General features: G+C 40.5%; 1 protein-coding gene across 1 annotated transcript; it reads right to left on the bottom strand.

The window, feature by feature from the left end:
* Positions 1 to 1,455: 1,455 nt before the first annotated feature.
* On the bottom strand, positions 1,456 to 15,150 carry LOC145499911 (uncharacterized). Its single transcript, XM_081479429.1, has 11 exons — positions 14,633 to 15,150; positions 14,141 to 14,229; positions 12,265 to 12,528; positions 9,226 to 11,735; positions 8,656 to 8,929; positions 8,081 to 8,259; positions 6,958 to 7,603; positions 6,138 to 6,314; positions 5,239 to 5,307; positions 4,028 to 4,266; positions 1,456 to 3,217 (listed from the first exon to the last, which is right to left on the bottom strand). Exons 2-11 carry the CDS (start codon positions 14,217 to 14,219, stop codon positions 3,095 to 3,097), a joined length of 4,560 nt encoding a protein of 1,519 aa, XP_081335555.1. The 5' UTR covers positions 14,220 to 14,229; positions 14,633 to 15,150; the 3' UTR covers positions 1,456 to 3,094.
* Positions 15,151 to 15,857: the final 707 nt, after the last annotated feature.

The following is a 15,857-nucleotide window of genomic DNA, read 5'->3' as shown; positions in this document are numbered from 1 at the left end:
AGGAGTCGCCTCGCTGACGTACTTGACAATTCACAGATTCGCAGTCTTCTGCCACGCCGAATTATAAAATACGAAGAAAGAATACAAGGCTGATCCATTTCTGTTTCTCTGTTTACTTTAATGCATTACATTCCTTGCCATGAAAAATTTAAGTTCAGTCGAGGTTTTCAAATTGCTAGACGCTTCCTTTGTCGCCAAGGCGGAAACGACTAACAGGCAGAGACAAACATAAACAAACCACGACTAGCGGCAGCAATATCGGTACGTCATGGGTAAATACAATTTACAACACGGGTAGAATAAGGAGAACTCGTTGCAAAAACTGAAGCACTACTGATTTAGTTCATGACGGACGATGGAGCACGGCTAAACAGACACAATCAAAGGCATTTAGTGCAATGCCAAATGCCTTCGGACACCACCAAGGAAAGGAAACTTTTAGCTTCCTTTAGCACAGTGAACGTTAATATTCAACAAGAGAGAGGACCCTGGGAACGAAGTTGGTGAACATGATGATGTAATTGTTCGCTCAAGCGAAACCCTGAATACGGTCACCTCGTTATTACGGCCACTTTATTCTGACCCAAACTAAAGCTCAGTCAGTCATTTTAAGAACCTGTTTAAAATGGCGAGCCCCTTAGTACGGACAGATTTGTAGCCCGTCAGTGTCCGGATTAATGGGACACCACAGTAATTAGCCATATAGAGCAGAATCACGTATACAGTATTGGACCAGCAAACTATTCTAAGTGGCTGATTTACACTGGGTATTGGCCATCGCAGATGTCTTAGTCATGCAGTAGAAAAATAGAAACTTTAACAAATAAAAAACGTCCTTAACGATTTTGCTTTGTTCAACGTGACGCACTTAGGAAGTTACGAGAACACTCAAGCGTCCTTTAAAACACTTCATGATTGTGGCACTCCTCTCGCTTCGTCAATGTTCCGTTACGTGCCTACGTGCTTTATATAACGGATCAAAACAAATGTACACGTACCTACGAAAAAACTCTTGATTTGATGATCGTGCCCATGTAACATGACAGGGATCGGAAAAAACGACAAACGCACTCTAATAAGAGGGGAACCCACATTACTAATTAAAAAAATGTTTTGAGAAAGGTTTTCCTACAAAACCGTATAGTACGAGACAATCTCGAAAGATTTTGTGATGGGTGTAATGGTGGTTTGATCCTTGATTGAAGCTCAACGTGTTTCAGTGTGATAGAAGCCTCGTAGCTCATTCAGTGAAACAACGGTGATCTAATCCGGTTATGAGGTCGTGAGTTAGAATTCCATTCCTAGGTCAAAAGAATCTTTCTTTTCCTCGTTTGGGCGTCTATTTCCTTTCATAGCGCTAACGCTCAAAATCAAATTCCTGGGTTATTTTGTAAGCAGTTCAAAATACCTTAGAGTTAATTCTGAATCTCTATTGATCATTGACTCTTGGTGAAAGATGTATGTGTGTGTGTGTAATGTATACGTAATTAGCCACTCCCCATCGGGGCTTTTCAGGACCAATGTAAACAAACAATGATGAATAAATATTCAAATAAACATAACTAGGTTAAGAATCTCAACTGGCGGGAGGCAGACCAGTTGGCTATTTACAAGCGTAGTCGAGAAGTTGAACTCGGGGCTACCGAGAACAACATCACTAGCGGTCAGAACGGGATTTGAACCCGGGACCTACGGATTTCAAATCCGGCGCTCTAACCGCACTCGGCCACGCTGCCTCCCGTTAAAGAATGCCTATGATCTCTACTTCTCGCTGCTCCTAATCACGAAACGTCTGGGGTCAGTGAATAGACAGTGAATGGTTTGGCGCACTATTGTGGAAGTTTTTTCCTCAGAGAAGGGGGGACTCTCATGAAAAATCTGTGATGCTGGTCGTCTAGCTGAGGGGTGTAAATCACGGACTTTGGTCTTTACTTAGGGTGTTCAGGACGAAATACCATTCGTTTAGCGATCAAGGTATCTTTTAGGGTGCCGCCAGATGAAATAATAAATAAACGCTGTCATGTCAGTTTTAAACTAGTCTCTTTTATGGGTCAAATAAAGCTCGAGCCACGCGGATTGGTCTCGTTTAGGGGTTTAATTCAACTTTTCCGAGGAGTATCCGCGGCCTTTTCTCGCGGGAGTGCCTCCAGGTTCTTTTCTTCTCTTTAACTCGCAGAAAACACCCGCGCCGTAATCATACCGAGGGCGAAGGAAGAACAATTGCACAAATCGATAATATAACAAAGAACAGTAATTCAAAAGACTTATAATACGTTTATTAGTACTAGAAACATACAGTATTTCGATATTTTCCCTACAAAATTCAAAATGCATTTTTCTGACATTTTGATAATAACGATAAAATTACGTTTACTGTGTTTTATAGTTTTGAATTTCACCGTTAAAAACGAGGGGCATTGGAAATGTCAATTCATTGATTCGGTTTTTGAACCAATGACATGAAATTCGGGACTACCCCAACTGTGATCCTAATCTAATTGGCAAATATCATCTCGTTAGAATATCCAAACAGATGAACAAAAATAAATTACTACTTAAATATCAGTAGGTTTTTTTATAACTGAAATCGATATGTTTGGACGTCACTTTGAATTTCAAAAGAATGAAGAAGTGCTGAGCAATTCCGTGTTAAATAAAATAATCACCTTAGAATTAGGAACAGGGAGACTTTCTTTATTCTTGCGGAAAAAAGGAAATATATTTTTCCTTAGTTTATTTTGTTCAGCATGAAGTTGTGCCATCAATAGATGAACATTTTTTTCTTAAATAAATAAAATTCTATAATGTGAGCTGAGACAGCCCGGCATCCCAGATTGTGGCAAAGTGTACGGTCAGTTTATTACTAACAGACTTGTCTTCGCTGAATACCAAGTGATAACCACTTTTCCCCATTGTCTTCTAAAATTATCGTATCTACCTACCAGAAACTCAAATACTCCCCTATTGTCGTGACAATGGAATCGATCGAAACCCATTACGAAGACTGAATATGTGACTGAAATAGGACGATACTTGAGTCCAGCATCTGGTCAGTATATTGTACAAAATATATATAATAATAATCGTATTTGGCTCATTTCTTCTTGTGGCAATAAATTTTGATATCAGCTATTTCTGCTATGTCATACAGGACTCTGTCCGCGTGGTAATTGGCTCGTCCTAAAGTGATATCCTTCATGAAGATTTGGTCAAAAGCCTGCACAGAAAGAGAACCATCAACACAGTTAAGGCTTAATTGAAACACTAAATAAATAAACATACTATAATTGGTGATCTGTGCTATGGCAATGATTCAACGCAAACTAGAATTTCACTTAATGTATTTAGTTCTATCGTTTCACTATGGCAGACGCAATGTCCTTCGACGAAATAAAATGAAACTCTTTCTCCCTTCTATGGTCTATACGAAGACTTTATGTTCGTGTATGTTAATCTCAACCATCTGATTGAAACGATTTCACCATTATATTTCAAATAAAAGGAGAAAGAGACAAGAGAAAAAGGCAGATTTACAGAAAAGTGCATTGTACGTTGCATTAGTGAAGAGAAGATCATTTCTGTAGTTTAAAGGAACCACGTCACGGTTCGCGCATCTTGAAAAGTTTAGCCTAAATTTTTCAAGTTCGTGGTTTGTAATCCTTGTAATCTTCACCATCCTCAACCATCCTTGTTCCTTTATGATTTATCATTATTTATTTGGTGTTTTTCTGTCATATCAAACTCACGTTTTAAAGTTTCCTTCGATTTAAAGGTAATTTTCTACGAGGCCAAAATAATTCAAAATGCCGTGACTGAACTCCTTTAATATGCGGTAATCTTCGTCAGTGGAGTACTGATTAAACTCCCAACGTGCGTGCCATCAAAATATCAGCTGCCTTAGCCAATATTATAAAGTTGATCGTCTTATGATTGTATTATTGCCTTACATTCCACGCAAATTAACAAAAATTGTCACATTGAAGACACAAAACTCAGTTGACTGACTCATGACTCTATTAGGACTAACCGCTTTGATTCGTCGCACTCTTTGCATGATGGTTATGGCCTTCCCAGCTGCCTTTGCAGGGAGGGATGAACTCTCAAATAACCCATCAAACGCGCGGAATAGATTTCCTAAGAATCGCTCCACTCCCTCTCCGCCCAGAGATGTAATTCTTCCATCCATAGCTTTGACCCAGGCCTTAACGCTGATAGTTTCTTGATGCTTCAGTGCAGTGTCACATTTCTTGCTCCATTTTTGTACACCTAGGAAATAAGTCAACGGTCTCTTCAGTTTATCGGAACAGCAACGTGACCTCTCAAATGGGAGCTACTTCAAGAGCAGTATACTGTCATGTTTTAGTATAAATCTACTAGCGTTCTATCACGAATGCCGTTCTCTGATTGGTTTCGCTACTCACTATCTATCAAACAATTAGATTATGAGCTCGAGATTTCTATCGTGTGTTATTTTCGCCCGAGTCAACTATCACGCGATAGATGTCGAGAGCGAATAATCTAATTGATTTAATATAAAATCTACCCGTCGTTCAAAGCTATACCTAAATCCTCTTTACAGACACTTCGAAAACGCAAAGAAACAGACGTCATTTTGTTAACATGGGCACACTGCCACGCTTCTCGCTATCTATCACAGAATAGATAATGAGTAGCGTGGCCAATCAGAGAACGGCATTCGTGATAGAACGCTAGTAGATTTATACTTATCTGTTTTAGTATAAATCTATTTGCGGTCTATTACGAATGCTGTTCTCTTATTGGCTACGCGTTTATTCACTATCTATTCTCTTTTAGTATAAATCTACAAGCGTTCTACCACGAATGCCGTTCTCTGATGCGCTACGCTACTCACTATCTTTTCTGTTTCAGATAGTGAGTAGCCTAGCAATGTACGGTTGTTAATAAAGTTGTGTTTTCAAAGTGTCTGTGAAGAAGATTTAGATAAAGATTTTAACGACCAATAGATTTATACTGCATCAATTAGATTATTTGCTCTCGGTTTCTATGCTTCATATGGTTGACTTGGGCTGCTTCCTTAGCACTTTAATTTACGTCTGTCACAGTAAATTTTACTATGTTCGGTGGAGTTTCAGAACTGGCTAATTTTTAATTTTGAACTCAAAACCCTGGGGTGAAGTGATGTCATGTCATCACTTCGAGTCGAGGTAAATTTTGCAGTCATTACATACTACTGAAGACTAATGTTCGTTATCTTACCATCGCTGACAAAATTAAGACTTCGTTGAATCCTTTCCATTTGGTCTTCAGTGCCAGAAACCTGCTTAGCTATTAAAAAAGAAAGATTCATTATTTAGATGATTTCATGCAGAAATTGGGTCACTTTGTGTAGCCTGTACAATTGACTATAGGGTGGGTGGGGAGGTGAATGGAGGGGAGGGGAGGGGAGGGAGAAAGAACTGAAGAGCTGACTGGGTGCAAATGGTTGATATAACACCAATTCAGTGAGCTGTTTTCTTGACGCAGATAAATTTGATGGATGAGCCAGTAATAACCAGTATAAGTACGCCTGATTTGCCACCAACAAAAATAGCTCTAGTGCGCATTGCATGCTTCTGTTTTGTCCATTGTGGGCTAGCATGAGTGCTTGATCCATTGATTTTGCTCTAAGGCACGTTTGAGATAAAAATGTTTCGAGCTGTAAATAATTACATTTAAGATATGGTCTGGGGATCAACTTGTGTTTTTGTCACGGGCAACTGGCTCCGTTCCAGTGGCAACTTGTCGGCCTTTGACGTCATTGGCAGCAAATTAAAGCGCGCGAAATTGCAGGCGACGATATTGTTACCATTGGAAACGAAGAAAGTTGCCCGTGGCAACAACGTAATTTTAAGTCCAAACTTCGTCACCAAAGCTCCGTTGCGCCGTACTCAACTGATAATCGTAGTAGTTTAGCTGCTCGTCGGGTACTTTTTGGTGGTGTTATACGATGTGGAATATATGTGGTATTTGATCTTCCTCATCAATGGTTGCCATTCTCCAGTCTCCGCAGCCATTATTTCTGCCGTGACGCAACGTAGAAGAAACGTCGCACAGCTACCCAAATAACAGCTACCATCAGTGATATAAGACACAGCATACTTTATTATCAAACGTACCTGAGATCTCCAGCTGTTTGTTGACCCGCTTGAGTTTTCTCGTGAAACGGTCCTTCTCCTTGGCGAACAGATATCGCTCATACATGTATGTACCGTACATCTTTTTCACTGTTTTCATCATATCTCGGCAGATATCCAACAGCTGGTGGTAAATCTTGCATTTCCCGGTCTTTGAAGCTGGGAAACAAAAAGGAGTTCAGTTTGGCGTGTAAATATCATTTCACTTGACGACAGAAATCTCCAGGAATTTAAATTTATTTTCAGTGATAGTTTTGTCTAGACTGGCTTGGATTACGCCATACGATCTCAACGCAATACACAAGATTATAGGGTCAAGGAGGGGAAATTGTAATAAAAAGGCCATAATAAACTAAGATGGCGACGACTGAAACCAATTTTTTCCAAGATGCGACTTCCAACTATTATCCTATTATTATTGTAAGTCGGCGCAAGAGAGAGGATTTTTGTATGCGATGTGTGATGTGAAAATGAAATGTTCTTGAAAAACAATAATACAAGTTTTTCTCGAGCGAGCGAATGCATGGTGTATCGGAATGAATGAACGAACGAACAAATAAAAGAATGCATGGATAAATAAATGAATGAATGAATAAATGAATGAATGAACGAACGAATGCATAGATGACTGACTGACCATAGTTGGACTGACCGACCGACCGACCGACCGACCGACCGACCGACCGACCGACCGACCGACCGACCGAACAAACGAACGAACGAACTAACGAACGAACGAACCAGCGAACGAAGGAATGAATGAGTGGTCAACTAAACATCTCACAAACATGAAACAACAAACCTGGTATCTTCCACTTTCTCTTTAAGTTGCCCATGCTGGGGTGACTCGGAGGTGAAGCTTTTTTTACCTCTTTCAAAGGATCGTGCTGTTGAATAAGATCCCAGAAAGGTTCTATATTTTCTCGTTCATCGGCTGTCTCCACTCCTCTCGCCCTCCGTAACAATCCACGACCTCTTAAGAAAGCTGTGAGCCTGCCACCGTCTCCAAGTCCTTCCGGTAAAGAGTTCTTCTCTTCAGTAACAAGGCTTCTTTTTTGTTTGGCACTTCCAATATCCGGGAACAGATAGTTTGCCAGGAAACGTGCCATCCGGGGTACTAGCTCTTTGTTTAGACATGCGTGGAAAGGCAGTGTTTTGATCTCATCTGAGCCCATGATGCTAGCATTCACACTCATGTTAATGCAGCTCGACGCTAAGGAGTCCACGGGGGCCTGGAAACATATACTTTGTATCTTGAGCACATTTTCAAGACCAACATGTTTAATGGATTTTGAAGCTTCAATGCCAATGGTTGAGTCCCGGTCAATTAATGACAGAGCTTTACCGGCGGCATCTAAAACTGCTTTTGTTTTGCCTTTGGAAAATTCTGAGTCAAATACACTCTGGGTGACGTTGTCTACTCGTCGCTTCTGATCCAAGTAGATGTCCTGGAATATCATGAGAAAGTAATTCTGTTAATACCAAAGCAAGCAATATGACAGTAGGCTGTTTATAAGAAATATTGAGTGATATCCTTCATTCGATTCTGTGCCACGTGATGTGTTTTGTCCAATGAGAGCGCGGTTTATCATTTGGTAGCTATAATAGGTGCTTAACCTTTACCCAAGAATCTGGGAAGTTTGGTTGAAATTCAGATTAGTTAGTTATTTTCCGAAAAATCCGCTCGCAAAATGTAGACTACCTCCAGAGGCCTGTCTCATTGTTTGGCCTGTTCGGAATGGAGTTTTGTCAATTTACTTTTCATTTGCTAAACTCGTCAATTTCCAGTCTTTCATCAAGGGATTTCAATTTCGGTTGCTCTGCTGATTTTGGAAAAATCTTTACCGCTTTTTATAGCAACCTGGTTCCTTCCGCAAAATGATAATTACCGAATATGACTTATAGGTATGACAGCATCAACTTACTCTTGCGTCCTCCAGGTTTCCGCTGGCCACTTTCCTAATATGGTCACAACCGTGATTCTTAGCAACACATACGGGATCTCCTGTCTTGTAGCAGCACTTATTCCAAGATGGACATTCAACACAGCTACCAAACACGTCACGTGCACAACATCTGTTCCAATCCGGGCATCCAATGCAGCCTAAATATGAAACAACAATGATATTCAGGGTCAGGTTTTGATATGGTAATGTTGTTATGTTAAATACTTGTTTGTGGTGTGGAAGTCAAAGTTCTAACTGCAGAAAAACACGTTCCAGTGAGTTTTGGTGAACTCAGATCAACAGTACAATCTTTTCCAGTTTTGCATAAATTGAGAAAACAGTCACGCTTGATAACTGCAATGTTTTTCTTTTGCTTGCTGTGCTAACAATATTTCTGGAATTGGCATTATTAAACCCCCAAATAACAGGAAAAATAACTTTTTCTCTCTTTCTTAGCTAAATATTCCCCATCTTTGCCGACATCTACGTTCTAGGAATTTGAAATTTTCCACTGACTAGTTGTTCATGCCAATTCCATGAAGAGAGGAACTTACTCTTTTTGCACTGATCCAATGTACAGCTGCTGTTGTATCGCTGTTCTGCCATCCAAACTTCTCTATTTCTCTTCTCCAGAATTGTCTCCTCTTCAGCCAGTTTCTGTCGATAGAACTCTTCATTTTTGGTGGCCTTGCGGTAGTAATTCTTAGCTTCCTTGAGATTTTCTGTTGCTTGGTGAATGAAACTGTCTGCTTCTATGGCGGCAGCCTTAATGAGGGTGTCGACTGCCTTCAGGACTTTGTCGTGGATTCCAGGAAGACATCCATAAGCCTAGGAGAAATTTTTTCAAAAATTATTTGTTTGTCTGATTGATGGCCGAGGAGATTGGTCAATCAGATGTGTTTTCATTTCTACTTTTTATGCGGTAACGTGCGATTCTAAAAACACCAACGTTTAAATTGGACAACGGATCAAGAAGCTAGCACTAAAAACGACGATCCGAGAAGAATGGATCTTACTCTGTTTACGGCTACGGCTCACAGCTCTCGATTCTTTTGTTATTATCTTCATCAAAATATAAACGTCTGGTCCTTTCCCGTTCAGCTTTCCCTGAACACTCATCTTACCTGGAACGAGGTTGAGTCTGAAGTTCCCATGATTTCAGGTGATGAAATATATAAACCTGTTGATGAAATGTCAAAAAGATTTCCCTCCACGGGAAATTCTGTGCCAGTATCAGAAATCTTTATTTCTGTTGGCGATCCTGTACCAAGCACTCTGGCGAACCCAACAAGTTTGGCTTTGACATCGAAAGGAGCAATTTCCACATCGAGTCTTGGACCACTTTTGGATTCTTCTTTGCTCTCTTGAACTACGATAAAGCCGTTAGACAACACAAACGGAGATTTTGTGTTGGAGGTAGTCAGATGAATGTGATCTGAGTCATTCATCTTAATCTCACAGTCAAAGTGTCGATCGAAGATGTGAAGTCTTCCTTTCATAGATAAATTGGTCCTGGTGTGTAAGGCTGGCTCGTACAGTACGTCCAATCCCCCGATAAACGGAGCATAGGCCAGAGGAAAGGGGAGTGTTGCGTTGATTCCCATCGCTTCCACAATGTGGTACATGGTCACTTGGGAAAGTTTGGACTCAACACGGCTAATGTCAGGCTGCATGGCTCGATATGATATCGAACAAGGGGCCATTATTTCATGGCCGCTGCCTACTTTACCCAGAGTCATTCTTCCTGTTAGTGGAAGTTTTTGTAAAGGAATGGACTTCATAATTTCTGTGTTAAGTAACAGCTGATCAAACGTCAGATATCCTCCATTGTACGATCGATAGATGGGGTCTTCGCTCCTCATGGACAGCTCTACACTCCCATTGTCAAACTTTATATCTCCGACAAAGGAAAGGGGTTCCTTAGGAAAGTTTAACTTAGTTTGCACAGTGAAGGACGAATCGTCCTGGTTTAGCGTAAACTGCAACATGTTATCCCTAAGCACAAGACCATTACCTAGGACATAGTTACGATTTACCATCCCTGCCAAATTGAACCCATCGCGTTTCACGAGGCCCTGGATTCGGTACCACTGTTCACCTTCAAGCATGCTTTTGGCTGATTTGCACATTTTATCGTGATGGCAATCCGCGGGCATTCGAAATAGGCCGACCATTGATATACCACGCTCGAATGAAAGCCCTGACAGTGTTGGATTCTCGAACAAAGAATCATCGTCGTCCAATGATAGAACCAAAGACGTGTTGAAACTGTTTCTTAATAATTTTTTCAGTTTGTCCACATCATAGCCTGTCAGTGCCTCAATAATGTACGGCATGGGTATCTTCGGAAAGATAAAACCAACAGCGGTCTTTAATTGTCCTTTGTCTTCGTATACAACAGCTTCAGCTTCAGTGGTTTTGTCGACTCCCGGGAAGTTGCCAAGACCCGAGATGTGAATGTAACGATTTTTCTGTTTTTCCGAAGTGGCTGTTTTGAGTTTTGGTTGGATGAAATCAAAGTCACTCATTTGACTATTTTGGACAATGGCGTCGCTTTCAGCATCAGGGATAAACGACAGACCATATTGATTAGCCAGCAATCTAACCGACATCCTTTCTGCCTTTCCTGTGATGAAAACCACCTTAGTTTCGTCCTCTGTTTTCAAAGAGATATTTGCTTTTGCCCCTCCCAGCTCCGAAACCCCATGTCCTTCAAACGACCACGTGTTAAACTCGTCACCAACTCGGTGACGAAACGTGACATCGGTATCAGAAACGTTCAAGAGACCAGGAATGGCCGCGAAGGTTTCAGACACTTTGGCATGAACAGTAAAGGTTTCTTGATCGATGTTGTAACTAAAGTGATTAATGTTTACAGAGGACAGCTCTGGAAAACCGTATGGCAGAACTTTTATCCTAGAACTCGGTGACAGCGCTTTGAGGGTCTGTGCTACACTGACTTGCTCGTGACGTGAGGTGACGAACTTAACCAGTGGAGGATTGACAACCACGGCAACTTTTACCGGTTTCTTGTCCTCGCTTCCTAAGCGAAATGGCAACAGGAGAGTTAAGCCCTTAGAAATGTGGGACTGTAATTCGTCTGCCAGGATCCCTTCACCAAAAGATCTAAGTGGGAGCTTGTCAACATCTCCCGTGGAAGCAACGAAGCCAAAGTTTGTTCTTGTCTTTCGAAAGACTCTGGTTTTGGCAATGAGGTGGTTAATAAAAGGGATTCTAAACAGGTCGTCACTAACCAGCTTTAGTAGGGCGCGCGAGGGCAGATCGTGTTGGAATTCCAGTAAAACAGAAAACACACTCTTCTTTCCTGGCATCTTGCGTATAAACACCTTACAATCTGACGAATGCGTGTCAGCGAGTAGAGGGTCTCCAGAAATCATAAACACATAATCATCGTTTCCTTTGAAAACTGAGTACATCTCAACGTCCTTGAGAGAGAGTTCTTTTAGAGTATCCACATTCATCCCAGCATGCTCCACGCTTTTCTTCTCTGATAGGCTAGATGCCACTTCGTAAACGTTCAGTCTGTCCGCTGCTGCCACCATAGTGTGATGGTCGCCAATTTTTGATTCCTCGATTTTAACTGTTGCTGTCATGTTACCGTGTTCCCACTTTCCTGTGGTAAAGTGAAAGTTAGAGTTCAGCGAAATCAGGCATGATAAGTCTTTTAACGGTTGTCGTAAGAACAAAATCAAGTGAGTAACTAATAAGAGCCAAACACAGACAGCAATAATCACTTGCCAAAAAAAATGAACAACTAAACAAAAAAAAACACCTAAAGCGAAGACGAAAAATGTACACATGGTTTCAAGGGCGGGAAAACGCTTGTGAAAACAGAACAGTTAACAAGTGCGATAAGATTTGTACAAACTAATTGATTATAGTTGGGAAACTTTCTGTTATACTTGCGAGATCAGACGCATTAGTCGACACGTGTCCGAATGACCTTGACGATGAGAAACAAATACGATCTGAAAAACAAGCTATAGCAGAGGTTTGATTGCTCGTTTCATCACCAAAGTCGCTTGTAAATTTCGCCGCTGGTATAGGTGGCCCAAATTAAAAGACGTCCTTAAAAGAGATTGACGAAAATCAGATAAGAGGAAACGGAGGAAAACTTATATCGCTATGATGTATGAACTCACCCTCAGCGTTAAACCGCCATCTTCCACCAGGTATGTTCTTGTTGTACTTGAAAGTCATTTGCACGTCATGAAGTGTCATTCCTTGACCCAGAAGTCTGACAGGGTCCTCTAGGTCTGCAGTGACTGTGACTTTACCTCTGTTGGTGCTGTAGTCAAACTTGTCTGTCTTCAGCTCTGATAAGGAAGGGAAGCCGTCCGGCATGGAAGGCATGGAGCCCAGTGGAACAATCTTTCGAAGAAGTCGCTCAGCTGACGAGATGTCATCTGTGTGGAGTCGAAAAGTAAAGTCGAAAGTGTAAGTGCAAGTGTTAATATGCTTGGATACCTATAAATTTTAGGGGCTTCTCGGATGAGCAGCTGGTGTGTGGGAAAACGAAAGAGGGGTGGGCTTGAGTCAACAGCCCCATCCCCACCTGTAATTTTAACACTACGTTGCTTCAAAGCCAGCCCGTTTAACGACCAGACGCCAACGCAGGTAGTATGGAGAGAGGAATGCCCTCCTGAAGGAGGATGCCTGACGCTATGTAACATACGCGGAAAGGAAGTACCATCACTCACTTGCTCTCCCTATTCTGTCCAGATTCAGATTTCACATAGTACTGTTGTTATTTGGTCGCGTAAATCTAATGAACAGGAGTTCTGATAAGAACTGGACTTAGAGCAAAGAAGAAAGTAAACTACAGAGTTAGACGTGCTGTTTTGCAGTGGTCGAAATCGACATCAAAGTTATCGGCCTATTTTAGAGGTTCTGTTGGTACTTATAAAACTCTTCACACTCTATTCATTACAATTCCAAAATAACAAAAACAAGGAACGTCACGGCGATTTTTCCTTTAGAGTTTTTTTTGTCTATTTCATTAAATCATAGCACTGAGATCACTTAAACCATAATATTTTTAACCTTGAGAAAAAAAGATTTTTTTCTCTGTTGGACATGCCAGTTTCTACACCTCTACAGGAGGGAATTACTTGTTTAATAAGCCAGTTGATAAGTAAGAAAACCTCCCATTTGGTTAATTTTAACTACTTAAAATTGAGTTCATTCGTGGAGGTAACTTTGGAATACTCAAAATTATGTTGGAATAAAACAAAGATAGATCTAGATATATGAAAAAAAAACCGTTTAATCTCGATTAACAGTTTAACTGTTAGGTTAAACGTTTGTTTTGAAATTGTTCACATTTCCTAGATTTCTGTTATGCGGGTACCATTCAGCTCTTGCAAGGTGCTACATTATCGTACTTGCTAAGGTTAGGTAAACTGTACAACAGGAGGTTTGAAAGCCGCGGAAGCGCCATCAATCCGATTTAGCATTTGATGGCATTTTGACTTTAACGTGAAAGTTTTGAAAATCTATGGCATTTATTTTAGCAAATGAACGGTATTTCCTTAAAGGCGCGCGCCCCTGTTAAAAATAGAAATGTAAACCCTGAGAAGCTGCATTTCGTATGATTCCCACTTGAAACAAGGAAGCAGTTGTGTTCTTTTTTAATTATATGTCTCTATATTACCGGGCTGGGGAGACATCTAAATTAAAAATATACGTTCAACTGTTACTTATTAATTTAAGAATAGCGATGTTGAGAAAGATAAGCCCAAAAAGGTCCCTGGTTAGACATGTTCGGAAGTTATGTTTATCACCCAGTTGGGTTCTGATATTTTCATCGCTGTAAGACACATCTCAGACAACCACCGCCCAACAAGATAAATTATTACCACAAAAGATAAATGACGAGAAAATCGGGAAAAAAATTCTGATCAAGCGTTAAATGAAGTGTCAAGAAAATCTAAAACTTATAATACTTTTAGTCTTTCCCGTTTTTGTCTTCCTGTAGTTACATTTCGCATTTTGACGATGCGCGGACGTTGACTTTACCTTTGTCAAAGGCAGCTTCAGCTCGGCAAGCAGCAAATATGAATAAAAAAGCAAGAATAACACAAGACCAAGGCGACATCTTCAATTACCTGCCATGGGAATAAAAGGAACAAGTTGTGAATTTAAGTCAAAAGATCACTGGTGATCATGGAGAAGCGAGGAATATTTTCGAGGATCAGTTAAATGGAATTAAAACTTTCAATTTATAAACTTACAACTAACAGTGTGTAAGTGAAAAGAAATGAAACTAGAGTCTAAAAAATAAAAATAAAAATCACAGACTAAAGGTTCACTGGGAAGAGCGAGGGAAGCTATGTCGAATTTAATTTAAAGTGAAAGTCACATTTCCGAAGAAAATAATTTCTATACCAATTTTCGACCGTCGGTATTATCACAAAAATTGACTAAATTCTAACGACGTGCTTAACTGAAAAGTAGCTGATTCTACAGAGAACAGACAGAAATTTCCCTCAAAAGATGACAATCACTCACCGATCAAGAACAAAGCGTATTTCAAATGTCCAAAAACTTCTAACACCGATTTAATGGCAGCATCGCCCAAATTACTCCAGCAAATCACTTGAAGAAAAATTCTAACCCTGTACTACAAGGATAAAACCAAGATTGCTTTTCGAAAGCTTCTGCCACAAATTGAATACTCCTGGCCCGCTTTCCCGCTTTGCTAGGTTCATGTTAAATTCATCACACGGTACCGGTGACTTCACGGTAGCGCTTTCAATGTTTTCTCATGCATATTGATGCATAGAACCAACCTTGTCACATGGTAACTTGGGCTTTTGTTTCCCCGGCAACCCTGTTCAGAGCCGTTTGTTTTAAGTGTGTAGGGGTCAGATAAAAGTGTTACGGACAATGGGTAACGTTTGGCGTTAACAGACGCTCGCAGTCGCTACCGGTTCGGAAACTTTTAAGCTCCAGTCAGAATTCAAAATGGCGGAACACCTTGATTCCCTTCAAGAAGCACATCAGCCCTTTTCTCTGTAGGGGAAATGTTTTCATGTCCTGCGCTGATTTAGAAGGTAAATCATTGCAAGATTTTAATTTTATGATCTAGAAAGTAAACCATTGCAAGATTTCAGTTTTGAATTGGTGCACGCGTCCTTCGACATAGATTGTTTCATAGAGAAATTCCTCCAAACCTTATTACTCAAATTTTTTTTGTATAATACCATATTGAAAGTTTGTAAGTCTTCCTATTTCGTCTAATGAACTACGAATTAAAAGTTATTGTAATCGAAGGCTGTGAAAGGTCGGAAAACACAAAGTCATTTTCGTCGTTCGCTTATGGAAGAATTCAACTTAAGAATTGCTTATGAACTATTGATCTTATTGTAAAAGTTGAAGGCCACAGACATAGAAAACAAAGTTTGCTTATTGAATTGATTCACAGGCTGAGTCACACCACACGCTAATAGGACAATTGCAAACAAATCTGAAACACCACAGGTCAAAACAAACTCACCATATAAAAGCGAAAATCTGTCCGTGTTGTTGTTAAAACAGCAGGTCATATTTTTCTCTTGTGGAGACTTGGGAGGGCGTGTTGACATACTGACAGTTAGGTCAGGCTTATCTTGTATTTCTGTGTTGCGTTCTTTGGCAAGACACGCTTGTACCCGAGATGCTATCTCCGCCCAAACTTGTACTGGTGTCATGGGCATCGGCAAAATATTGAGACAGTTTCAAACGGGGAATATTT

This window comes from Orbicella franksi, chromosome 10, assembly GCF_964199315.1.
Source record: "Orbicella franksi chromosome 10, jaOrbFran1.1, whole genome shotgun sequence".
NCBI lineage: Eukaryota > Metazoa > Cnidaria > Anthozoa > Scleractinia > Merulinidae > Orbicella > Orbicella franksi.
The sequence above is the reverse complement of the archived record's forward strand: the minus strand, read 5'-3'. Positions and strand labels throughout refer to the sequence as shown.

Coding starts and splice junctions, on each gene's coding strand:
- LOC145499911 (XM_081479429.1), bottom strand. CDS start 14,219: ATGTCGCCTTGGTCTTGTGTTATTCTTGCTTTTTTATTCATATTTGCT. Junction 11,736..12,264: donor ATGGCGGTTTAACGCTGAGG/GTGAGTTCATAC, acceptor ACTTTACCACAG/GAAAGTGGGAACACGGTAAC. Junction 4,267..5,238: donor TCTTAATTTTGTCAGCGATG/GTAAGATAACGA, acceptor CTTATTTCCTAG/GTGTACAAAAATGGAGCAAG.